At 46.7% G+C, this 25,134-nt stretch overlaps 1 protein-coding gene and 1 non-coding gene across 4 annotated transcripts in view; one reads left to right on the forward strand and one right to left on the reverse strand.

Moving 5' to 3' along the window:
• PHLPP1 (PH domain and leucine rich repeat protein phosphatase 1) overlaps positions 1-17,417 on the forward strand; it is a 216,391-nt gene extending 198,974 nt beyond the window's left edge. For all 3 annotated transcript variants that reach the window (XM_033837820.2, XM_033837819.2, XM_019936387.3), the window contains 3 exons: positions 6,463-6,657; positions 9,050-9,278; positions 11,817-17,417. In XM_033837820.2, the coding sequence (XP_033693711.1) occupies positions 6,463-6,657; positions 9,050-9,278; positions 11,817-12,989 (1,597 nt within the window). In that variant the 3' untranslated portion in view covers positions 12,990-17,417. The remainder of the gene's footprint in view (positions 1-6,462; positions 6,658-9,049; positions 9,279-11,816) is intronic.
• Positions 17,418-24,589: 7,172 nt separating this feature from the next.
• TRNAE-UUC (transfer RNA glutamic acid (anticodon UUC)) lies at positions 24,590-24,662 on the reverse strand. Its single transcript has one exon. It is a non-coding gene; the product is annotated as a tRNA-Glu (tRNA).
• Between the last annotated feature and the right edge of the window lie 472 nt (positions 24,663-25,134).

Raw genomic sequence — 25,134 nt, forward strand, 5'->3', positions numbered from 1 at the left:
ATCCTGTCCTCTTTCCCTGAGAGTGTGCTTTGGCATATTAGAGAAGACGTAGCCCCCATTTCAACATCTCTGTTCCATTTGCCCCCCCCCCCAAAAAAGGCAGAATAACCAGTTGTGTCTGGGCTCTGACTGCTTATTTCTATGTACTTTGCACTGTATATCATTATATTTTGGGGAGAGAGGAAGAAACTATACATTCTTTGGAGCAGTCAAAGTTCCTTCCTAGAGATCTTTCTTTTTTTAGATCAAAAGATCTTCTGTCTTACTTATAAACACCAGTGTGTGAAACTGCTCTCTAATTCCAGAACACTGATGTGAAATCCAAGATTGGTTTTTAAACCTCTCTGGATATTAAAATGTATTATCTACTCATATATATTAATGAAGCAGTGACCAGTTAGGTAGTTTTTCCTACATAATTCCCTTTTCCACAATTCCTTCTTAAAAAAAGTTTTTGCTATATTGAAGTGTAAGATAAACGGTAAGCATACAACTCTATGGATTGTCCTTAAGTGAACCAGCACCTAGATCGAAAAATAGAACATTATCAGCACCTCAGAAGTCCCATGCCATCCCTGGCCCTCACTTTATTTTCCCTCGCTTTTTTACCCTTTGGTTTTGCCAGCAGAAGTTTCTCAGGAGTTTTCTTTTTGAGTTGTGGATAAAGTAGATATATAAGCAAGGAGCTTGCTGCTTTGAAGGAAGGAGAGAACTGCAGTTGTCCCTGCCCCAAATCTCAATAGACATCTATTCTCTTCTCCCTCCCACTTTCCCCGATGGGTACTGGTGCTGTGTTGCCTCCCTATCAGGTCATTTCAGATCCTTTGGGAAAATCCAAGCAGGGAGCTGCAATTCTATAATTTAGGTTCTTCCTCAGACTAAAAAACAAACAGGAAGCTTCAGCAGAAAAGAAAAATCACTACTGTACTTCTAAAACACGTTATTTTTTTCATACCTCCTGCCCCATTCTTTCTAGCAAGGGGAGCTTATAGAAGAAGACAGAATTATAAGACGATTTACTATTATATAATTAAATTTTACTTTGCCACTAATTGTCATATAACTAGGGATAACTTTTTTTTCTTTAATAAATGGAGGCAAGAATTTCAAAGTACTGGGCTTCCCTGGTGGCACAGTGGTTGAGAGTCCGCCTGCCGATGCAGGGGACACGGGTCCGTGCCCCGGTCTGGGAAGATCCCACATGCCGCGGAGCGGCTGGGCCCGTGAGCCATGGCCGCTGGGCCTGCGTGTCCGGAGCCTGTGCTCCGCAACGGGAGAGGCCACACAGTGAGAGGCCTGTGTACCGCAAAAAAAAAGAATTTCAAAGTACTGGGGTAAGAGCCAGATTTCCTAGCTTTGAATCTGGGCTCTATACTTTTTTGCTATGTGACCTTGAGCAGTTACTCAATCTCTCTTTAGCTTACTTTCCTCATCAAAAATACTACTTGTCCTTATAGGGTTATTGTAAGGATCCACTGATTACATACGTGAAGAACTTAGAATAACATGTGCCATATAGTAAACTCTATTTAAATTTAGTTATTATTCTCATTAATGATAATGGGTATTACTATTGTTATTTATCCCCAAACTCCTTAAGCTCAGGAATTACATTTTCAGGTTCATACCGCTGTTACCTAGCCATGATACATATTAGGTGCTTAATAACTTTCTTCTTTTCATTAATTTGTATACAGTAAGAAGGTATCATTTATATTCAACAACATTCACCCTGTTTAGTGTACAGCTCTGCAAGTTTTGATGAAAGAGCTCGAGCTCTGCTTGGTGATGGTGATTGTGTAATCACCATTATAATCGAATTATAGAACAGTTCCTCAAAATTCCTCCATGCCCCTCTGTTGCAATTTCTTCTCCCCCCTCCCAGCCCCTGGCAACTCCTGATCTGTTTTTTGTTCCGTTAGTTTTGCCTTTTCTAGAATGTCATATAAATGGAATTATGCAGTATATAGCCTTCTCAGTCTAGCTTCTTTCACTTAGCACCATGCATTTTAGATTCATTTGTGATGTTGCATGTGTTAGCAATTTGTTCCTTGTTACTGCAGAGTATTATTCCATTGCATGAATATGTTACGGTTTGTTTATCCATACACAACTTGAAGGATAAATTATTTAGATTGTTTCTATTTTTTAGCAAATACAAATAAAAATCCCATAAACATATAAACCTGCATACAGGTTTTTGGGTGAACAAATGTTGTCATTTCTCTTGGGTGAATACCTATGAGAAGGATTGCTGAGTCGTTATGACAAGTATATATTTAATTTTATAAGAAACTGCCAGAATGTTTCCCAAAGTGGCTGTACCATTTTGCATTCCCAGCAGCGATGAATGAGACTTCTCGTTGCTCCACATTCTCACCAGTACCTGTAAGATCAGGTGGTGGCAGTGGTGGTAGTGGTTTTGGTCATTCCAATAGTGATATTTCATTGTGGTTTTAATGTTTATTTCCCTAGTGACTAATGATTGTTGATCATCTTTTCACATGCTTATCATCCATACCTATATCTCCTTTGGTGAGAATGTAATCTTTCACAATTAAATATGATGTTAAAGGTGTTTTTGTAGACTTCCTTTATCAAGTTAGAAAATTCCCTTCTATTCCTAGTTTGCTAAGAGTTTTTATAATGTGTATCAGATTTTGTCATAGGCTTTTTCTGCATCAGTTGAGATGATCATATTTTTTATTTCTTAGTCTGTTGATGTAGTGAATTACATTGATTTTAAAATGTCGAATCAGCCTTGCATTTTCAGGAAAAATTCCCTGTGGTCATGATGTATTACCCTTTTTTATATGCTGCTGCATTCAGTTTTCTGGTAATTTGTTGAGCACGTCTGTATTCACAGATTAGCCTGTAGTTTTCTTTTCCTGTGGTGTCTATGTCTGGTTTTGGTATCAGGGTGATGCTGGCCTCATAGAATGAATTGAGGAGTATTTCCTCTTCTTCAGTTTTCTGGAAGAGTTTGGAATTTATATTATTTCTTCCTTAAATGTTTGGTAGCATTTACTAATAAATCCCATCTGGGCCTGGAATTTTCTTTGGTTTATAACTAGACATACAATTTCTTTAATACAGGATTATCTCTTCTTCTTGAATGAACTTTGGTAATTTATGCCTTTCCGAGAATTTATGCATTTTCATCTAGTATTCAAATTTGTTGGCATAAACTTGATCATAATATTCCATTATTCTCCGTTTACTGTCTACAGGATCTGTAGTGATTGTGTCTCTCCCCTCTCTCATTCCTAATATATCTGTCATTTGTCTGTTTATCCTGATCAAATTGGTTTGAGGTTTATCAGTTTTATTAATATTCTCAAAGAACCAGCTTTTGGTTTCATTGATTTTTCTGTTGTTTTTCTGTTTTCTATTTCATTGACTTCTGCTTTTATTTTTATTATTTCCTTTCTGCTCGCTTTGGGTTTGTTTTGCCCTTAATTTTCTAGCTTCTTAAGGTAGAAATTTAGGTCATTGATTTGGGCTTAAGGATTAATATTCTATGCATTTAGAGCTATAAATTTCCTTCTAAGCAATTTTTCCAATATGGTTAGAGGACATACTCTGAATCAGTTGAATCCTTTAAACTTACTGAGGCATTTTCTGGACCAGAATATGGTTTATCTTGGTAAATACTCTGTGTGCATTTGGAAAAAATCTTGGGTAGGGTATCATTTAGATCAAGTTGGTTGATAATGTTGTTCAAGTCTTAAATATCCTTGCTGATTTTCTGTCTACTTTTCCATCAGTGACTGAGAGAGTGTAACTCTAGTTTTATCTGTTTCTCCTTGTAGTTCTCTCCGTTTTTGCTTCATGTATTTCCAAGCTCTGTTATTAGGTGCATAAACATTCAGAATGTTATAGCATTGTGACGAACTGACCCCTTTAACATTATGAAATGACTCTTTGTTTCTGTAATGTTCTTTGTGTTGAAATATATTTTGTCTGGTATTAATGTAGCTATTCCAGCTTTTTTTGATTAGTATTTAGCATAGTATAGTCGACCCTTGAACAACATGGGGGTCAAAAAACAGTCAAAAATCCACGCGTAACTTTACATTCAGCCCTTTGTATCCGAGGTTCCACACCCACAGATTTAACCAACCACAGATTGTGTAGTACTGTAGTAGTATTTAGAGGAAAAAAGTCAGCATATAAGTGGACCTACACAGCTTAAACCCATATTGTTCAAGGGTCCACTGTATATCATTTTTTATCCTTTTGCTTTTAAGCTATTTGTCTCTTTATTTTAAAAATAAATCTAGATTTTTTTTTTTAGTAAGTGTATTTCATTCATTTATTTGTTTATTTATTTATTTAGGCTGTGTTGTTTCTTCATTCCTGCATGGGCTTTCTCTAGTTGCAGCGAGCGGGGGCTACTCTTTGTTGCGGTGCGTGGGTTTCTCATTGCGGTGGCTTCTCTTGTTGCAGAGCTCGGGCTCTAGAGCGCAGGCTCAGTAGTTGTGGCGCATGGGCTTAGTTGCCCCACGGCATGTGGGATCTTCCCAGACCAGGGATCGAACCTGTGTCCCCTGCATTGGCAGGCAGATTCTTAACCACTGTGCCACCAGGGAAGCCCCTGTCTCTTTATGTTTAAAGTGTATTTCTTACAGGCAGTATTTAGTTAAATCTTGCTTTTTTATATAATCTGACTTTCTGTCTTTTTGGGTGGTGTTTAGACCATTTTTGTATTTAATGAAATTATTGATATGGTTAGGTTTAAATCTGCCAATTTACTAGTATTTGTTTTCTGCTTGTCTCATCTGTTCTTGATTCTCTTTCTCTTTTTCTTCATTCTTTTGGATTGAATATTTCTTATTCCACTTTATCTCCTTTATTCTTATTAGTTCTACTTGTGTGTGTGTGGTTTGTTTAGGGTTTATAGCATAACCTTTACCTTATTAATTACAGTTTACCTTCAAGTAATATATCAATTCACATATATTATAAGAACCTTACATTGTGTACTTCCATTTCCCCTCTCCTAGTCTTTCTGCTCTTGCTGTCATGTGTTTTACTTCTACTTTTGTTATAAACCCCAGAATACATTGTTATAATTTTTACTTTAAACAGTTATTCTAAAGTAGTGTTTCTCCACTTCAGTATTATTGACATTTTGAGCCAGATAATTCTTCGTTGTTGTGGGGCAGGGGAAGGAGGGGGGTGTCCTGTGCGTTGTAGGATATTTAGCGGCACCCCTGGCCTGTACCCAATAAATGTCAATATCACCACCGCTCCCAATCCTTACAAGCCAAAATGTCTCCTGGGGGCAAACTTTCCCCCATTGAGAACCACTGTTCTAAAGTGATTTTTAAAATAAGAAAAAGAAAATGTTTATATTTACTCACGTATTTGTCATTTCCAATACACTTCATTCTTTTATCCAGATTTCCATCTGGTAGTATCATTTTCTTCTGTTTCATGTAGTTCCTTTTACATTTCTTGTAGTGGTTGTCTTTTATTTGTGTGTCTGAAAATGTCTTTTTTGCACCTTTACTTGTGAAAGCTGTTCTCACTGGTTTAGAAATCCAGGTTGACAGTTTCTTCCTATCGGTACCTTAAAGATGTTGCTCCGCTGTCTTCTGCATTGTTTCTGATGAGAACTCTGCTGTCATTCGTCCTTTGTTCCTCTGTAGGATATGTTGTTCTCTACTCCCCAAACCCCACCTTTATCCCTGGTTTTCAGCAATTTGATTTTGATGTGCCTCAGTTGAGTTTTTTTTCTTGTTTTACTTACTGTTTGTTGAGCTTCTTGTCTCTGTAGGTTATAGTTTTCATCAGATTTGAAATATGTCCATCCATTGATTCTTCAAAACTTTTTTCTGTCTGTCTCTCTTCTCTTTCGAAGACTCCACTCCCCCGTGTGATGGGCTGCTTAAAGTCATCTCACCACTTAATGATGCCCTGGCTTTTAATTTTTCCCCTAGTCTTTTATTCATTTTGGACAATTTATGGGACACAGTTAACATTACTTGGAAAGAGTCTGATTAAGTAGAGAGACTCTGCAGGCCTCTAGAGCACCCTGTGCAGCTCTCCTCCCATCAGTATATACTTTTCCTAGTGTTTTAGTTGTTACTCCATTTTTGCTCCATGTGGAAGTTCTCCTTGATAAATGTTTTGTGAATGAATGTGAACATATGCATTCATAATCTGGTGTTATTTCCCATGCCTCCTACTGTCTTTCTTTCACTACCATTTAAAAATAAAATCATCAGAAGAGTGGGGGAAAGCCATGAAGCATAAATATGTGCTTATCATTTTTCTTCACTCACCGAAATTAGTTGATATAAATTAGCTGGGGTTGGTTTACCTATTCTTAATCTATGTGGAGTCATGAAGAAAGAGAGAAGACTGGCTTAAGCAAATCTGAAAAAAACACAGCTGGGTTGGGCATGGAGAAGGAAAGATGAGTCAACTTAGCACAAAAGCATTCTTGCTTTGCAGGTTGTGTGTTGCAGCCCTGTCGGTGAATAACTTCCGTGACAACCGGGAGGCCCTGTATGGTGTATTTGATGGAGACCGGAACGTGGAGGTGCCCTACCTTCTCCAGTGTACCATGAGTGACATTTTGGCAGAAGAGCTGCAGAAAACAAAAAACGAAGAAGAATACATGGTCAATACGTTCATTGTTATGCAAAGGTAAAACTTAGAGCACCTGCCCTGTGTTTTCTTGTTCTTCTTTGAGTGTTTGCCATCTGGTTAGAAAAACAGGTGTCCAGTAATCTCAAAGCCTATCGTTGAACATGCGTTATTCAAGATGCATTCAGGCGATTTGGTTTTGCCCAAGTATCAGGGCTGGACTGTGTTCCGTTTGAGACACACTGATGTTCAGACGACTTTGTTGGAGGCCGAGTCAGTGACAGGAATTCAGTTTCTCCTAGAACTGGTCTCACAGGCCTGTCGTGATTCCAGATTTTCACCAGATTGTTTATGACACACTCCCCTCACCCCAAATCATGTGAGCGCCAGACGCTCTTTAGACCTTCTGGCGTGTGGATTGCTCTTTGCAATGGACTGTTTCCATCTCGGTTTGTTCCCCCTCATGGAGCACTGTCACTGATTCAAGAAGTGCCAACCTTTGAGGACTTGAGATGGTCAAATCTTAGGCCAGGAGTTAAGTCATTCTTCATATATTGTTTTCCCCCTTTATTAAATGTTCAGACAGTGTTACTAGTAGAATCCTAGGCCATTCCCTAGAGCTTTTGGTCACCGTGGAAGTTGTGGAATGTTGTTTCTAACTCTGAGGGCCGCATGTTGTGAGCATTCCCACATTCGAAGAATTGCTCGCTCTTTTGTCACTTTAAAGGCTTTGTAGGTTGTAAAGGAACTGCCTATTAATATTGTATTGCAAACACTTGCTCTTGTGGGACCAGGAAGTGGAGAGCGCTCTAAAGGTCATGGGAACAATGACTATCTTTTCTCTTTCTCTCCCTTTTCCCTGCCTTGATAATCTGCCAGAGGAAGTATCTTTGCAACAGGAGTAGAAAAAGTGTCTGCTAAGGAATGCTGGTCCAGAGAAGCCTTGAAAGTTCCCCTAAGTCATGAATACTCTTGAAGAGCTCAGTAGAGGCAAGCCCAGTGGGGTTCTTTGCTGCTCGACTCACCTGTCTTTCAGATTCTCAGTGGGCATGTGCAGTTAATAATTGACGCTGATAACTAATATTTAGTGAGCCCTTAATATATACCAGTCATTGTTCTAAATACCTTAATGCCATAAGTATAAGACAGGGACATCTATCTACACATCTCTCTACTTTTCTGTTTTGACCACCATCTTGTTTTAGGAAAAAAGCAAACACATTTCATACATACAGACACACATAACACACACACACACCCTTCACACACTCCTAAGCGGTCTGCTTTTTATAGACCCCCAAACGCTGGATAAGAATTAAGAACCTCAAACTCTGATTACTAGCTGTACTTCTCACAAGTACCATCCTAATTCTGGCTTTGCTGGGAGGAATCATTGTGCCTTTGACAGGAGGAAAGCAGTGCTGCCTTGGCAGGGCCTAAAGTCCAGTCCGGTCATAGATGTGCAGAAGTTGGAGTTTAGAGACCCAGGTTGTCAGCCCATCTCTAGGTCATTTGCTTGCCTCTTATTTTCCCTATTGGTTAACAGGATATGGGGTGTGTGGTGATCTTTTCAGTCCTCAGGAGAACTGTATGTTCTCTGTGCCTGACATCCTAATTTATATGAACAGGCAGCCCTGGTTTCCATCGCTAGTGGTGCCCCTTGCCTAACCTAGACAGGGTCTGCCCTTGTAAACAGGGGAGTCTGTCCATCTTAACCTTCTGTACCACTCAGGATCCGTCTGGGAGGCACTGCCATCTGTGGGGCTTCTGATAAGAGTTCTTACCTCCTTTTGATTGTTAGAACTTGCAGGTGTCTTGTGTATTCAATACGTGTATGGACTGATGGTGAATAAAAGCACTTTGGAGCTTCATTACTAGAATGTCCTTTCTGTGAATATTCTAGAATAGACATCACTCATCTAGAAAGTCTGCACTGTATAGGACAAGAACATGAATGGTCCAGTACTTGAAAGCATCCTAATAGAGAGGGTGGTCAGGTAATTCTGAAGTGTCAGTGGGTGTAGTGTGTTTACACCTGCTCCTGTTAAGTGGTCACTCCGGCTGTCCTCTCTCGGGAGCAGAGGGGATTTAGAGAGGGGGATGAAGAAAGAAGCGGTCATTCCCCGTCTTTGGGGCACGCCGATTCGGGAGTGGCAGGCTGGATGCAGCAGGATAAGGGCTCCTTGACTCCACAGCAGCTCCTTGGGTCTTTCGTGGTGAAGTGACACCTGCCCCAGTTGTGAGCAGACACCTCTCCGTGTGTGTGTGTGTGTATGTGTGTGTCAGATTCCACAGGCTCTTTTCCTGAGTTGAGCAGTGCCTGCTTTGGTGAAAGAGGCCTGGTGGAGCCCCAAGTTCTGTTTTTCCTCCTAGCCCCGTCCAGTGGTACAGTCTGGCAAAACTACACGTGACGGGTGTGTGTGGGTTTTTACCCCGTCTCTTCGTTTTCCAGGAAGCTTGGAACTGCTGGGCAGAAACTTGGAGGTGCTGCTGTCCTTTGTCATATCAAGCATGACCCTGTGGACCCAGGAGGACCCTTCACCTTGACCTCTGCTAATGTGGGCAAGTGCCAAACGGTTCTGTGTCGGAACGGGAAGCCGCTGCCTCTGTCCAGGTCATACGTTATGAGCTGTGAGGAAGAACTGAAGAGAATCAAACGGCACAAGGCCATTATCACGGAGGTAAGGAAGAGGGACTTTCCTCAGGACGGGGGAGGACGGGGCCAGGGTCGTGGCAGAATCAGCCAGACAGCATTTCCCACCAAAGGACGTTCTTTAAACATTGCAGTTGGTTTAAAATTAAAACTCCACATCCGGAGTAGCACAGAGCAAACTCTGCGTGTGATGTGTCTGGAGACGTTACAATATACAGAGTGATAAGATAGCTATCGACGGCCTTTCCGCATCGAGGGCTGTGCCACGGTACCGTCTCATCCTCACAGCCGCTCTTCGGAGGCGCTTCGGCGGGGGGCTGAAGCCGCCAGCCCTGAAGTCACGCCACTGGTCCTCCTGTCCTAGATCTGCAGCTTGCGGGCTACGACCTTGAAACCTTGAAGCCTCAGACTCGTCCTCCGTAAAGTGGGCATAGCTGTGTGTCTGTCCTGTCATACGAGGCGAGTGTGCGCATCGGTGTACATGTAAGGAGGAGTTACTTTGGTTCATGCCATCTGCTCCACTTGAGTAAGGCAGTGAGCGGTTCTCAGCCAGGGGCCATCTCCCCCTGACAGGACGCTTGCTAACGTCTGAGGACACTGTTGTTGTCATAGCAGAAATGCTTGGGGCATGTAGCAGGTAGAAGCTAGGGATGCTACGAAGCATCCTGCAGTGCACAGGACAGCCCCACAGCAAGGAATGGTCTGGCCCAAAATGTCAAGAGTGCCACTGTTGAGAAACACGGGTGTCAGTCTTCGTGACAGAAGATTCCCTGTAGCGCAGCTTCCAAAGTGGGCTGGAGGAATTGTGCTCCACTCACTAGCTCATCCTACAGTGTGGCTCACCTGCTGCTCACCTGAAACCTGATGTGGGCTACAGACGTGATCCCCGGAGACACACGTCTGCCCCCAGGAGGTGTCCAGTCTTGTGGATAAAACCCCTGGAAGCATTTGTAGCTCGGGTAGACAGTGGTGAACGTTTGCAGCTCAGTAGAGAAGGACTGTGACTCCCGGTAGACTTTGACCAAGGGCCATGAGAAAGATAAAGACTCGGGCTCCACCACGAGGGTCTGGCGAAGGAGGCCGCGTGTAGATTTTAGTTCCCTGCTTGTTCTAAGAGCGGAGAGGATTAAAATGGACGCTAGACAGTCTCAGATGGGGTTGGATGAAATTATTAAACGTATTGAATTAAATGTTCAACATTACATGTTGCAAAGATTAACCATTTCTGCTACATAAATGCGTCACAGTTGGTGCTTCAGAGGTTTCTCCTGCTTTCTCTGCCTCCCTCTTCCTCGCTTTATCTGTATTGCTGCGTTGGTTTTCTTTAATTTCCCTGCCTTGAGGTATGCCCCCCCCCAAACACACACACACGGACAAAATCATTGATTCTGATGTGGTGAGATCTTAAAGGGTTGGGCAGAACAGCGAGGGTAATTTTTGCCGAAATTCCACATTTGGGGGAAGAACAAATATATTAGGAGAATTAAGAGAGCTGAAAATTGTGCTTGAAGCCCTGCTTTAGTAATTTTACTTCGAATTGTGTTGCCTGTGTGGCGGGATTGTCTGCGGAGCTGGGGGATGTACTCCCAAATGAAGGAACGTGGTAGGGTTGGGAAGGGAATGGGTGTTCTCCGGAAGAGACACTTGCTTCGAGGGAGATGGTTAGACCATCACTATTCCCTCATCCCAGACACACATAAAAGTTGTCCGAATGGAGCCTCCTCTGGAAAAGGTGTTAAAAATAGGGGCATGTAGAGGCATGTCCTAGACCCGAGAACCTCAAACTTGAAGAATAAAGAACCGAGCAGGTACACCCTGGGGTTATCTCCCCTCCTCTCCTCCAGCTTCACAGTAAAGGCTTTTTATCGGCAAGTGGTCTGAAACTTTGGTTCGTGGTGTAAGTGGCGTGAACTTGGCCGGACTGAAGCAGGAGACTTTGTCGTCTCCATTTGCTGCCACGGAAGTGAGTTCAGGGAAGCGGCAGGACCTGGCACTTCTCCTTAAGCATCTACCTCTCCAAACACGATCAGTTGTACCCAGCTAGTCACCCCACGATTTACCCACCAATTGTTTTTATACGTTTAAAACAGTGCCTCTCCCCTCACTTCTGGACCTTCAGACATTACCGCCCCTGATGGTTGGTGTGCTTTGGGGAGGGACCTAAGATTCCGGGCGTTATCTGGAACGCACCTGCCTCAGGGGCTGCTCGGCACTGGCGCGTTCAGCAAGGCTCTTCCTCTCGGGACCCCTGTGGGTTCCAGGAGGCACTAATCAGCCGTGTTGCTGTGTCAGATGATGGTCTGCTTTGGAGATAGACGGGTCCCAATAAAGGGAGTAACTGAGATACTTTCCATTTGTCCCTCCTGCTTCTTACCTGCCCCGGGCTTCTGCCCCAGGGTTCTGATGACAGGTGGACGTGAACCACTCTCAGGAGGGTGGGCAGCCCCTCCCCCTGTGGACCGCGTGTCACGCTCCGGTGGTCCCCCAGGCAGGAGGCCCCAGGGAAGCCGCACGTCGCCCCGCGTGCTCCGTGGTAACGTCTGTTTGGAAACCCCTCTTCTTCCAGGATGGCAAAGTGAACGGAGTGACCGAGTCCACGCGCATCCTGGGCTACACGTTCCTGCACCCCAGCGTGGTGCCCCGCCCCCATGTGCAGTCCGTGGCCCTGACCCCGCAGGACGAGTTCTTCATCCTGGGCAGCAAGGGCCTGTGGGACAGCCTGTCTGTTGAGGAGGCCGTGGGGGCCGTGCGCAACGTCCCCGACGCTCTGGCCGCCGCCAAGAAGCTGTGCACGCTGGCGCAGAGCTACGGCTGCCGCGACAGCGTCAGCGCCGTGGTGGTGCAGCTCAGCGTCCCCGAGGACAGCTTCTGCTGCTGCGAGCTCGGCGCCGGCGGGCCCGTGCCGCCGCCCAGCCCCGGCACCTTCCCGCCCTCCGTCAGCATGGTCATCAAGGAGCGGCCCGCCGACGGGCTGGGCGTGCCGTCGTCCAGCAGCGGCCTGGCCTCGGAGATGAGCAGCGAGCTCTCCACGTCCGAGATGAGCAGCGAGGTGGGGTCCACGGCCTCGGACGAGCCCCCTCCGGGCGCCCTGAGCGAGAGCAGTCCCGCCTGCCCCAGCGAGCCGCGCTGCTCGCTGCACCCCGCCTGCCCGTCCAGCTCCTTCCAGCGCCAGCTGTCCAGCGCCACTTTCTCTAGCGCCTTCTCCGACAACGGCCTCGACAGCGATGACGAAGAGCCCATCGAGGGCGTCTTCACCAACGGCAGCCGGGTGGAGGTGGAGGTGGACATCCACTGCGGCCGCACCAAGGAGAAGGAGAGGCAGCAGCCCCTGCTGCAGCTGCCGGCCGAGGCCAGCGACGAGGGTATCGTCATCAGCGCCAACGAGGACGAGCCGGCCCTGCCCCGGAGGGCGGACTGTGCCGCCGTGGGGACCATGGGGCGCCGGAGGGCTAACGGCTCCGTGGCGCCCCAGGAACGGAGCCACAACGTGATAGAAGTGGCCACGGACGCGCCTCTCCGCAAGCCGGGGGGCTATTTTGCAGCCCCGGCTCAGCCAGATCCTGATGATCAGTTCATCATTCCCCCGGAGCTGGAGGAGGAGGTCAAAGAGATCATGAAACACCAGCAGCCGCCACCGCCGCCGCCGCCACCGCCGCCGCCCTCACAGCTCCACGTGCAGCCGCCGCCGCGGCAGTGCCCGGGGGACCAGCTGCCAGACTGCTGTGACACACCGCTATGACCCACCCGCGCGCTGCTTAAAAATAAACTAACCAACAAAGGCTGAGTTGCCAGAGCCTCCCAGGCTCCCGTTAAACCAGGGGTTTACTCCACGCCCTTCTCCCAGACGCTTTCCCAGCCTGTCTTTGCATCCAGTCTGTAGGTTCCCCTTCTGTTGGTCATTTTTTAAAATAATTACCACTTTTCTTCTCGTGATGCTGTACCAATATGATTTAAATTTGTTAACTTCTTCCCCTAACATATCAGATGTGTAAAGACAAAGAACAAAAGGTTTAATATATTACAGAGAAACAGTTAATGATAATGTAATACTTTTTAAAGTGGCTTTGTGTTGTTTTGTTTGTCTGGAAGGCAGGGCAGGTTGCCAGTGCTAAATGATTTAATACTGTAATTCTGTATTTCTTTGCGGGGGTTGGGGGTGAAGCCTTTTTTTTTTGTTTTTTTTGTCTTGAAAATGATAGACATTTGTAGAATATGGAGACTAACTCCTAGGAGTTGCTTTACTCTGTCAGGTGACCTAAGTCACTGGATTCACTAATTTTCTCTGAGAGAACAGTTGATTGAAAAATTTCTATTGTAAATAGCTCAGTGTTGTATAGTGATGCTTCACATGTTTTGTAGTTTGGGCATAAGGGACTAAACAACTGACTTCCCTCCCCTCCCCCTCTGACACACCTTCCTGCCCACACCCCCTCGTCCCCCCACCTTTTTAATTCATTGAATGATGAGCCTGAGCATTGCTGAGAGCATTGCTGTTCAAATAAGGTGGACCTTAGGCCACTGGAAACGAACCTGCACCCGACGGGCCTCTGACCCTTTTTCCTCCTCTCCTGTTTCCACCCAGCCTCTTTTGTAGACACTTTTTAATTGTGTTCCTTACTGCTGCCACAATCAGCATGACTGTATAGAATTCAGTTAGATCATTTACATACCAAGAGTTATATTAAAGCAGAATGCACAAATGAACATGTCATTTTTGTTATAATAAATATAAAATTTACAAGTATTGGACCCATCTGCTTTTGTCTCAAGAGCCAGATGTGTCTTGCAGATGATCCCACCCAGCTTGGGTTTGGAATGAATGCATGTAACTTTGGGGTCATCAGATATTTCCGACTTTGATTTTTTTTTTTTAAGGGAAAATACCCAACAGGCTAACCTACATTGAACAAACGTAGTGAAATCAACCCTGTGGTTAACAATACGCGTAGCTGGTCTTACAGCCTTTCTATTTCTTCTTGTTATTGTGTAGGGTAGACGGTAAAAGGGGAATAGATGAGGTTGCATAGAGGAGATCCCTGGAAAACTCCCACAAAGCCAAGTTGGTTTCCAGGTCTCTCAAGGCCCCCTCAATCACCTGAACATGTTAATAGATCTTTTTATAAAAATTGGAGTATGGTTGATTAACAATGTACACCGGAGCTGGTTGCCTCGCTCTCTACCCCTAGCAGAAATAATGTCAGTGCAGTGGGGTCCACTAGGAAATCCCGTATTCCTAGCTGACTTACTGGCCCCATTTACAGACTCTAGTGCCCCACCCCTCCCCGCCGACCCTGCATCTTGTGAACCATGTTTTGGAGATGCTGTGGGTCTTCTCTCTTGTCTCATGTGGACTAGCTTCCCAGGTAGAATGGTTTTCCTTCTTCAGATCTACCCTCCAGTGGTACCTGGCTGGTTCAGTGACAGGACATGGCAACTAGTCTTTCTTGTAGACTCGGTAATGGGCTGTCCGTCCCCTCGCTGGGTGGTCAGATCAGAGGACCCCCCCCCCCTCCTTGGTGACGTCCGTTCTTCATTCCATGTCAGGCTACTTGTACACTGTGTACTTTGAAAACCACTAAGGCTGTGGAAGGAGATTGAGTTCCTCTCAGCCCATAAGGGACCCAGTGACCAAGGGACTAGACTGCCCAAGCTCGGGCAGAGCTCTCTGCTCTAGAGCCGGAGCAAAACCATCTGAGGGTCCCTCCGCCCAGCCCCACTCAGCAGCACCTTGCCGCCCTGTCGTCCCTCTGCTCCAGGTGGATCGGAGCGGACTTGGAAGGCTCTGGGTTTTCACGCCAGTGCCGTAGTCACTACAGAAGATCTGGGCTGGCTCTCTGACCTCCTCGGTGCTTAAATCCCCTGTGGACAGGGCTCACCTGTTGCCTGGAGCAGGGCCTGCCCAGACGGTCAGTGCGGATCCGATTCCACGGCAGCTCCCTTCCAGAGGAGCCACCAACGCTTCCGCCCTGAGCATGGCCAACAGAGGCAGCAATAATTTGAGGAGTCCACGATGGGTCCCACAGCAACTGCTTGTGCCAGGGGCAGCTGCTGGGACCAGCAAGTCCCAAGTGGGGGCTCAGCTCACGTCCTAACGTGTGTGGATGACTGGGAGAAGGGGCACAGGCTTGGCCCTGCTGTTTTCCTAAGGCCGCCAGTTCAGTGCTTGCTTGCTTCTCAGTTTCTTAGACCATTAAGTCACATTGAGCACACGCCGCATATAAGGCACTATGGAGACAAAGGACAAAACTGCCCTTTGGAAGCTTGGGGTAAATAGGCGTGTGGGTCAAAAGTAAGAGATGAGCACATATTAAGCGGCTAAAGACGCGGAGACCTACTGCCAGGCCTCCTTGCTCTTGCTTAGGAGTCTCCCAGTTATTGCCTGAGAAGGAGTTTCTTTTCACTTCTGCTCAGCAAGGTAGCATCTAATAATGTATGCAGAACTGCTTATAAAACTGTGAAGTGCCTAATTGAAGATTCCTCAAAGCCACGGGATCTCCAGGGTGAGCATGAGGGGGAAGGGCATCCCCCAGCCCCACCCCACACTGTCCTTCGTGCTGGCAAGGCCAGCGAATTGGGAGAGGGCTGGCGTGTGGGTGGGTAAGAGGCTGGAAGCTCTGACGGGGCTCGCAGCCTTGCTAATAGACTCAGAGCTCCCTACCGAGGGCCCTGGGAGTTGCTTGGTGTTGGATCAGCCACAGGCTGCCACGTGTGTGCCCACGGAATAGTGGCTTTCCGGAGGGCACCAGGGCCAGGCTCAGGAGCCCCGACTCCCAATCTGACCTGGTTTCTCTAGATTGCTTTTGTCACAGCACCACCTGCTGGTGAGATTAGATTTGGGGTGGAAATGGGCATGACTCTTGGTCTTTCTCCTGCCCCTCTTCCAAAAGAAAGTTTCAGTTACTTTCATTCCTAGACACCGACAGAAAGCAATCTCCAGCACTATTAAGTAGTCAGAGAAATATTAGGGACACTGACGGGCAAACATATCAAGATGTGTAGCCGGAATCATAGCATCGACCTGGGAGAGAGGAAGTCAGTCTCCAACATCCAATTCTCCATTCCCCATAGGGAAGAATAAATAAAAACCCCCTAATATGCCTTGGATCTAATAGGACAACATCAGCTCATTGCTGGCACTGCCCAACGGGGACAAAGCACAATTCCCATGCGAACACTCATCAGAAGGCACTCTGAATTCACTCGGACACGTCAGGAAATAGAATTTTTGGACAGTGTGGGGTTTTTGTACAGTGTGGTATCTGCCCTCCCTTCCTCCCAAGTGATCAAACCACGTAATTTGTAGATAGTAAAGCCTTATGTAAGTGGAAGTATTGTCATTGTTGTAAGTAAAGAACTAAGGGTGGTCAGATAGAAAATAATTGGGAACACAGAAAAAGTAGTTCTTTAAATTAAAAACTCCCAGAGAGGAAAAAAAACCAAAAACTCCTAGGAAACATCTGTTGGAACTGTTACAGGAGGGAGGGATGATGTCATGGTAGAAAAAATAGGTTTTCCTCATTTCTTGCCATTGAGTTTCTTTTGCTTTCAGTTCATCCCCCCAAAATGCATTTTGTGCAAATGGATCTGTGCAAACTTTATTTCCCTATTGTTGTTCACCTGTGGTGAACTGATTCCTATTGCTGTGTCTTTGAAAGATGGCTCTCAAGGTGTCCCCTCACCCCACCTTTACCAAAATCGCAACCAAGTTCAGACTTAGCTTGGCAGATCCACTGCCCTGATCAGTAACAATGCAGGAGCTACAACTAGCAGACGAAGCTTTGGGCAAGCTCCACAGCCAACCTCACACCCACCCGATCCACCATGTCCGTTCACGCCACGCGTTTAGGAAGCACCAGCCAGAGCCGCCAGCGTGCTCAGCTCTGGGTCCCCTGCCCAGGACCACAAATGCAGCGGGGCTTGGGTGCCACGGTGGCTGTGCTGACCTCCTGAGGTCTTGGTCTCAGCCAGTTGAGGGCAGACTACAGGCTCTACATGTTGCCCCCTGCCTTCTAGAAGACTAAGGTTGAACCTTGACAGGAAGAAAGGGGCCAAGGAGTCCCCGAGGCCGCCTTCCACTTTTCAGGCTGTGTGGTAAAGTAGAAAGCCACGCTGTCCCCTGCCCTGAATTTAAGGACCCATAAACAAGTGCTGCTTTTGTTGGGCTCCAGTTCATTAGTCCTTCCATTTTCTTCTAAATCAGAAACACAATGTTCTATCCTGTTCAGAGGGGAAATGGCAGAACACGTGGAGAATTTTCTCCCGTCTGCTTATGACTAGAACTTCTCGCACTGTCATTCCTCTCTTTTTCTAAAGCCGTGGAAGTAAAACTGGCTTCAGGCTGAAATTTCAAGTACTTTCTAGTCATTACTATTTCTTAGGTCTTATTCCAATAAACTGAACTTCCCCCTAATTCCTAATCTTATCTACTGGAAGAAAGTTGAAATGGCAACTAAGATCATTTTCCCAAATGGCGCAACTCCAGCCGTTGCCTTTTCCTGGACTCATGTACAGGTCATTTGCCTTTCTGAGTCTTTAAGAAAACTGCTTTGCAGTTAACATTTGGAGGCTCTTTTTTTTTTTTTTTTTTTTTTTTTTGATGTGGACCATTTTTAAAGTCTATTGAACTTGTTACAATGTTGCTTCTGTTTTATGGTTTGGTTTTTTGGCCCCGAGGCATGTGGGATCTTAGCTTCCCAACCAGGGATCGAACCCGCACCCCCTGCATTGGAAGGTGAAGTCTTAACCACTGGACCGCCAGGGAAGTCCCATCTGGAGGTTCTTAAGTCAGTTTTCCACTTAACAGAAATTGCCCTGTAACCCAGGAATAAATCATGCATGCAAAATAAAGTCTTTTGTTTGTTTGATGGTCTACAATGCATCTTAAGAACTACTCAAATACTCCTTTTCCTAGAGCGTTTCAGTAGGTTAAAGATAGTTCATTGAAATGTGGCCCACCCCTGCTTATCCTAAGCACAATCACCCACACTTTTTCCTCAGGAGCTGAAACCACCATCTCTCACAGGTAAACCCACAGCACTTTTTTCCTGGAAACTTCATTGGGCATGTATTTCAATGCTGTCTGCATATAATTGGCATATACCCTTCATGTAAACATTTTTGAGTCCTCCAGCTTTCAAATTTAAAATCTCATCATGATATTCCTTAGATTACAACCCCAGCCCCGCAGGGTGGTCACTGAGATCCAGCACTGTGAGTTCTTCCTGTCCACCAGTGGCCTTCAAACGTTTCTGTCGTGACTTCCTGAGGGATGCTACTGACTTCCCACCTCCAATGAACAAAGAAGGGGGAAGGGCCCACCTGCCACCAGCTGTTCCTCATTAACGCCCAGCTCAGATTCCTTCCTGCAATGGAGAGCCAGTAATAACCTTGACCGCTTCTACCCTAGGAGCCTTGCCACAAACAGAGCCTCTTCCAAGTGTGCTGAGCGCAGAGGGTGCAAGGACAGAGCAGACGGACCCTGGGCCTGCTTTTACAGAGCTTTGAAGACTCACTCTTGGGACGGAAAAGAACAGAAAGACCAATGCCCCTTTGCTCTGCCCATCAAACACCATCAAAACCATTTCCTAGCTGTTTTTCTCCAATAGGCAGGGTTTTATTTTGAGCAACTTTGAATTCTACACACCTGTGGAAGATGGACACAGCAGTTGTCTCTAGCACGCTGACCTCAGAGCTCCCTTTGCTTCACGTTTAATTCCTTTTCTGCAACCCATCCCCTGGTACCATACCTGAGATAAACACGCCCATTTGTTTAAAAAAAAAAAAATGTTTGCAGCCTTTTCCCCTCCACTCCAGCACACTGAGGATGGGCCTCACTCACTTGTGGAGGCACAAGGCTCTCCACATCCAGGGTTGAAGATGGGTCCCTTGGCCTCCACTGGAAATCCCTGACTTCCTTTTCGCTTCCATCTGGGCCAGAAATAAAACCACTGGTTCATGCAGATGGGCGCCCTGCCTACTGTTTGCAACTTCAGCTGCCTCCATCCCTTCGGTCCTGGCCTCTGCCCCTCGCCCCTCCTCCCCATTCACGCCCTCCCTCCTGGCCATTCAGCTGCCCTGGTCTGGGTGCTGCTCACCATGGTCACCGTGGTGGGAGGGAGGATGGGGCTGGACGTTGCAGCAGCTGCCACAGGCGATCACTGCCTTGTTCAACCTCTCCGCTTTGGCCCCCAGCCCTCTTGCTTTGCCTTTGAGCCGGCTATAACTGCTGCTGCTCCGCCACATTTTGCAGGCTCTTATGCCAGATCCTAAGAGTTGGGTTCCGCGCTCCTCCCTTCACCTCTCACTCTCACTCAAGGCTCGTCCAGGGTGCGCTCATCGTCCCCCCCGCCCCGCCCATGTCCACACCGCCTCCTGGACACCTCCCTCGCAGGACTCAGGCGCCACAAACCCAACGTACCTCAAACCTGCACCTCCTGCAAGCCCGACGCTGGCAGAACCTGTCATCGGTCACCAAGTCCTGTCAGTTCTACTTCCTAAAACCTCCTGGTGGAGGAGATGGACAATGAATAAGCAAATCTTTTAAAATGACCATGATTATTTCAGATGTAAAAAAAAAAAAGTGAAAAAAACAGAAGAGGAAAATGGAATCAAGAACGATATTTGACCTAAAACCTGATGAAAAGAAGACAGTTAAGATCTGGAGGCAGAGAATTTCAAGCAGAGGAAACTGCAAGGTCAAAACCCCGGGGTGGGGACCGCGAGTGTTGGGATATTAGGGGAGTGGCCCTTATCAGCTTTCCTCCTCCTTGCCCCGGCTCTGAACCAAAGGCGAAATAAGACAGCAATAAGCAGCAGGGGCAGAAAGGTCAACTTTACTGCTTAATGCTGACAGTGGAGAATGAGGGCTGTGTCCCTGTATGAGGGGGCTTCCGACTACGGAAACCCCTCAGCAGTCAGCCGCTAGGCGGAGGCGGAAGCCCTCAGGGCTCTGGGGCAGAGAGCGCCCTCTGGGGGCGGGGAGGAAGCTGAGAACGCGGCTCCTGAGGGGCGGGGCGCGGGCTGCGCATGCTCAGTGTGTCCTCTCAGACTCTCGCGAGAGAGCGCTGGCGCCGCCCTGCAAGACGGGTCCCGGGGCTGCGTGGTTAGAGGTCGGAAACCCAGGCCTGGAGGGTGTGAGATGAGGCCGCAGACCTCCGCCAAGGCCAGGGGCTTGAGAGAGATCTCGTCTTCCAGGAGGTTGGCGCAAGGCAGGTGCTTACTAAGCAGTTTCTCAAGGGTGCTCACGCTCAGGCGCCGTCCCCTCGGCCTGAGCCCTCCAGCCGCCGACGCGCACCTGTGCGGCTCGCGCCGCGGCCTCTGGGCCCCATACCTTCGTTTCCCGTGTGTTGCAAGCACCGTAAATGTCCACCCAGTAATGGACGAAAATCCCAATGCGCCTGGTTTCAAACATTTGGAAACTGCCTCCTGTAAGTCTTCTCACACTGGTCACGCTTGGGGTCCGGGGTTTTGATTGGGAATTTGTGGCCCCAGCGCTGTGTCCCTGCGTCGGGACTGGCCTGGGTGGCTTTTGAGCAGCACAGGGACTCGGCCTCTACTGGACAGGGAGTCACTCTTCCCCAGGCCCCCGAGACTGAGGTGTGTGGGCGGCGGCGGGAGGAGGAGAATCACCGGAAGTTCAGGATTATCACCCACTCTCCCCAAGAGACTCCCAGGAGGTCCGCTCAGCCTCCAGGTGTGGGAGCCGCAGACTCCTGCCTGGCCCTGGGGACTTGAGAGCAGGAGGGAAGAGCTTTTTAAGCCAGGGCCGAAATGCAGCCTTCCTCTGGGTGGCTTTGGGCGTGTGGATTGATTTATTTCCTCCTCCTTCTGTTTTGCAGCGCTTTTACCCAGGGTTGTGAGAAAGAAATTCAGGGATGCCCGCCTTGGTGATCTCTTTGACGGAGTGAGAACCAGAACTAACTACGAGTTTCTGATACTCAGCAAAATGTTACTTTCCTCCCTGGATTGGTGAACATGACTCGTGTTAATTCAGCTATTGGCAGGAGCTGCAAGGTCGCGCGGGGCACTACGGTTTCGCTGGTCTGCAGGGAGTCCCTTCCCTTCTGTGCGGAGAGACCCCTCCCCTGTTTGAGTCCTGCTGTTGGCCCTTCAAGCGGCAGCGCGTTGACACAGGTAAGAGGTGGAACCCTTTTCATATGTTTCGGTGTACTAGACATTGGCTGCATCCCCAAATTTCCTCTGGTTGACCTTAATAGAGTTCCTTGGCGCTGTGAGAGGTGCCTGGTGAGCTGCTCCCACCCGCCCACTCCAGGGTCACCTGCCCAGGGTGTGTTTGTGAATTTCCTGGGGATGGATGACTTTGGCCGTGGTTAGGCATTCCCCTGTATCTCTCTATTTTAAATTGCTTATTTGGCCCAGGACAGGCCATTTCACATCCTCAGTGATCAATAAATATTAAGTAAATGATCCAAAACCAGGTGGAAACTGCAGTCTGGATAATGAGCTGATTTATGCCTTTAATGAATCTCAGCCATTGTCACCACGGTGAGCAGCATTGGGAATTTGCTTCTCTCATGTCATTCTTCACATGACATGAGCCGAAGACAGATTGGAACAGGCACCGTTCGGGGGTTTTCTCAGGGAGCAGGATTCTTCCCAGCAGATGAAATGCTTGTGGCCTGGTTGCATAATATTCCACTGGGACCGCCGCTGGGCCCTAGGGGAAGGTGTGTGGACAAAGCTGGCGCCAGAGGGACACCAGCGCCAGTGCAAAGCCTTGTGAGGAGGTGCGTTTCTGGCCAGTGCCAGCCGGGGAGGGAGCATGGAGGACAGTGTGGTCTCCCCAGGGGCGTGTGTTCAGCCCTGGGATGCACCAGAGGAACCACTGGGTGTGGGAAGAAAATATCAGAACTTCCCTTTCTGTTTGTTTGCATTTCTGAAAGTTGTGAGACTTAAATTCATACACGGCTTTAAAGAAGTGTCGGACACTTGCTTTACTTTAGTGGTTGGCTTAATCTTGACAATAGCCCTGGGAGGTGAAGACTATTATAATCCTCATTTACACAGGAAGCTGAGGCTCAGGGTTCCAAGGATCAGCCCCAGGTCAGGTCACCGCCAGGAGGTGTCAGAGCAGCCTGGCTGGCTCCCAGCTGTCTCTTATCACCATTTTTTAACCATTTCGTGGATGAGACCATCTTCACCATGTGGTACATGTATGTAACGTATTAATACACATGCGCACGCACAAGCACACACACACATACTGCAGGCTGCACCTTTGTTTTTCTGTGAGAAGTAAAAGTTTGAAACCCTGGGACTGAGCCCTCTGTGAGAATAAGAGCCAGGTGCCTGCTGGCTCTGACCCAACAGTGGGAATTCAGGCAAGTCCCTTGGGCTCTGGGGACCTCAGTTTGTAACAGGAAGGCTGTGAACACAGCAACCTTGGGTCCTTTCCAGCTCTGTCGTTCACTGCTCCCAGGACAGCACTATGGCAGGAGATTAATCCCCCCCGATTAACCCTTAATCAAACAAAAGTTTGAGTTTAGGGCAAGTAGCAGTTTTCCATTGCATTTAACTGCCTGTCTCACTGGGAGTGCTTCAGGGGTCGTCAGCACTTTGGATAGTTTGGGACCTTTTCATGCTAGATGGATCTGATCTTGCAAAATTTAGCTTAAAAAGATAAGGAAGAGGGCTTTGGGGGTTTTTTGTTTTTGTTTTTGTTGGGGTTTTTTTGGGGGTAGGGTGTGTCTGTGGATCTGTCACTAGACAGAATTGTGTTCTCGCTGCCTTAGTGAAGAGGGACTGCCCAGGAGAGCAAGGGGACAGGCTGGTCTGTACTTGGGGAGGATCCAGGATGTCACAAACCAGATGACAGCATGGGAGAGGTCTCATGACTGCAAAAGGAAAGATCTGTCGAGTACGATGCAATTTACGGATAGGGAGCTACTTTTTATAGGAGGAGGAAATATAACTCTGAGGTAAGACTTGAGCACAAACCATATTCGGGAAATTTCTGGTGTGTTGCATTACCTTCCTGTGGAGGGTACTGGAGAGGGAAAGGAGGGATTACAGCCAGACCTTCGGAAGGTTAGGGGATAGATTTGCAACAAATATCAATATTTGGGACCCCCATTTAGGTTGTCACTCTTGGTTGATTGTTTAAGTCACTAGGTAGGTTTTTTAAATGATGATAATAGAAATGTATTCACCTTTAAGGATTTGGGTCCACCTTTCTTTACACATTCTTTTCTCATTCTAAGATTTTAAATGGGCATCTTGTAAGCTCCTTGAAGGGGAGACCTTGCCTTACTAATATCTGTATCTCAGGACTTGCCCTGCACCTAGCACATAATATTCTTTCAACACATTTTTATGCATAAAAGAATGCACCAACTTTGCAAACACCTTGTGGGCTTTTTAATTGGTACCCTTCCTTTTCAGCACTAGAAATGACTAACCGTCTTTAGAAAGGTGCCAGAAATGGAACAAAGGCTTCTGTCACCCCAGAAGCCACAGATACATTTTAAAATATAACCAATAATGTCTTTTTCTGACTAGAAGATAATGCACACAAAAAGCTGGAAAAGTTAGGAAGCTTAATGAGGAAAAAAGCTGAGCCATAATCCCATTAACACATTGCCATTGTTTTATTTCTTTCTAGTCTTTTGTCTATGTACCAATTTTTTTTTTTTTTTCCTGAGCAGAGAAAGGTTTATTGCAGGGGCAACCAAGGAAAATGGGTGGCTCGTGCTCAAAAAACCCTAACTCCCTGATAGTTTTTAGGGAGAAGTTTTCATAGGCAAAATTTGGGGTGAGGGCTGCAGGGTGTGTGACTTTCTTCTGGTTGGATGGTGGTGAGGTAACAAGGCAGTGTTCCGGGAATCTTGTAAGTGCCACTTTTAATACACATTGTGCTTATGTTATATTCAATATCCTTTTTTTTTTCCAATTATGTGGTGATCATCTTCCCTTGTTAATAAAAATTCTTAGTAAACATTTTAAAAAGCTGGTAATATTCTGTTAGGTGAATGTATCACAATTTGATCAACTACATCAATAATGGTGGTCATTTGGATGGTTTCTAGCTATTTGCTGTTTTAAATAACACTGCAGTGAACATCTTTGCTATTATCCTGCTTAAAATTTATGAACAGTTGGAGCAAGAGGTAGGGACCTAAGCTGTTACTGTCTGCAGTGTAGGAAGATATGCTTTGGTTTCCAGTTGTAGAGTAAATGCGGCCCCATAATGATGGTGAAGGTCAGTGGGTGGGGCAGTGTTGTCTGAGGGAGGACAGTGATGAGGTCAGAGCACCTGCTACAATTTATTTATTGTTATTATGTTTTATTTTTGGCCATACTGTGTGGCTTGCAGGATCTTAGTTCCCTGACCAGGGATAGAACCCGGGGCCTCGGCAGTGAAAGTGCCGAGTCCTAACCACTGGACCACCAGGGAATTCCCCATAGAACCTGCTACAAAAGGGGAAAGTGATATATTTTTTTTCTTCCTGGAAAAAGAAAGGAAATTCGGTAAAGAGTAAATTCTGATACAGCTTTGGGCTGATTTTTAAATAAACATCTCAGCTTCAAGAAGAAAAATCAAGATTTTTACTTTTCCTCTCTGCAAGGTGTTCCTTTAGTGACTGGTGGTTTATAGCAGATTTCAGTGGCCTGAGTTGTAAATGCCTAGAGACTGAAACTTGTAGCTGTGATTTCACGGTAGAATTTCAAATGTCAAGACTACTTCCAAATATGGGGCACTTTGCAAACCTAGGACACTTGGTATTCACCGTGAACCCAGTGTGGCTTGATTTGTTCTTTAAGGACTTGAAAGTCTAGTGGAGGAAAACAGTCATTGAAAAAATAATAGGAGCAGGAGTTCTGGAGTAGACAGCCTTGAGTTCAGATCCTGACTCTGCCTCTGACTA

The sequence above is a fragment of the Tursiops truncatus genome, chromosome 13 (genome assembly GCF_011762595.2).
Source record: "Tursiops truncatus isolate mTurTru1 chromosome 13, mTurTru1.mat.Y, whole genome shotgun sequence".
Lineage (NCBI taxonomy): Eukaryota > Metazoa > Chordata > Mammalia > Artiodactyla > Delphinidae > Tursiops > Tursiops truncatus.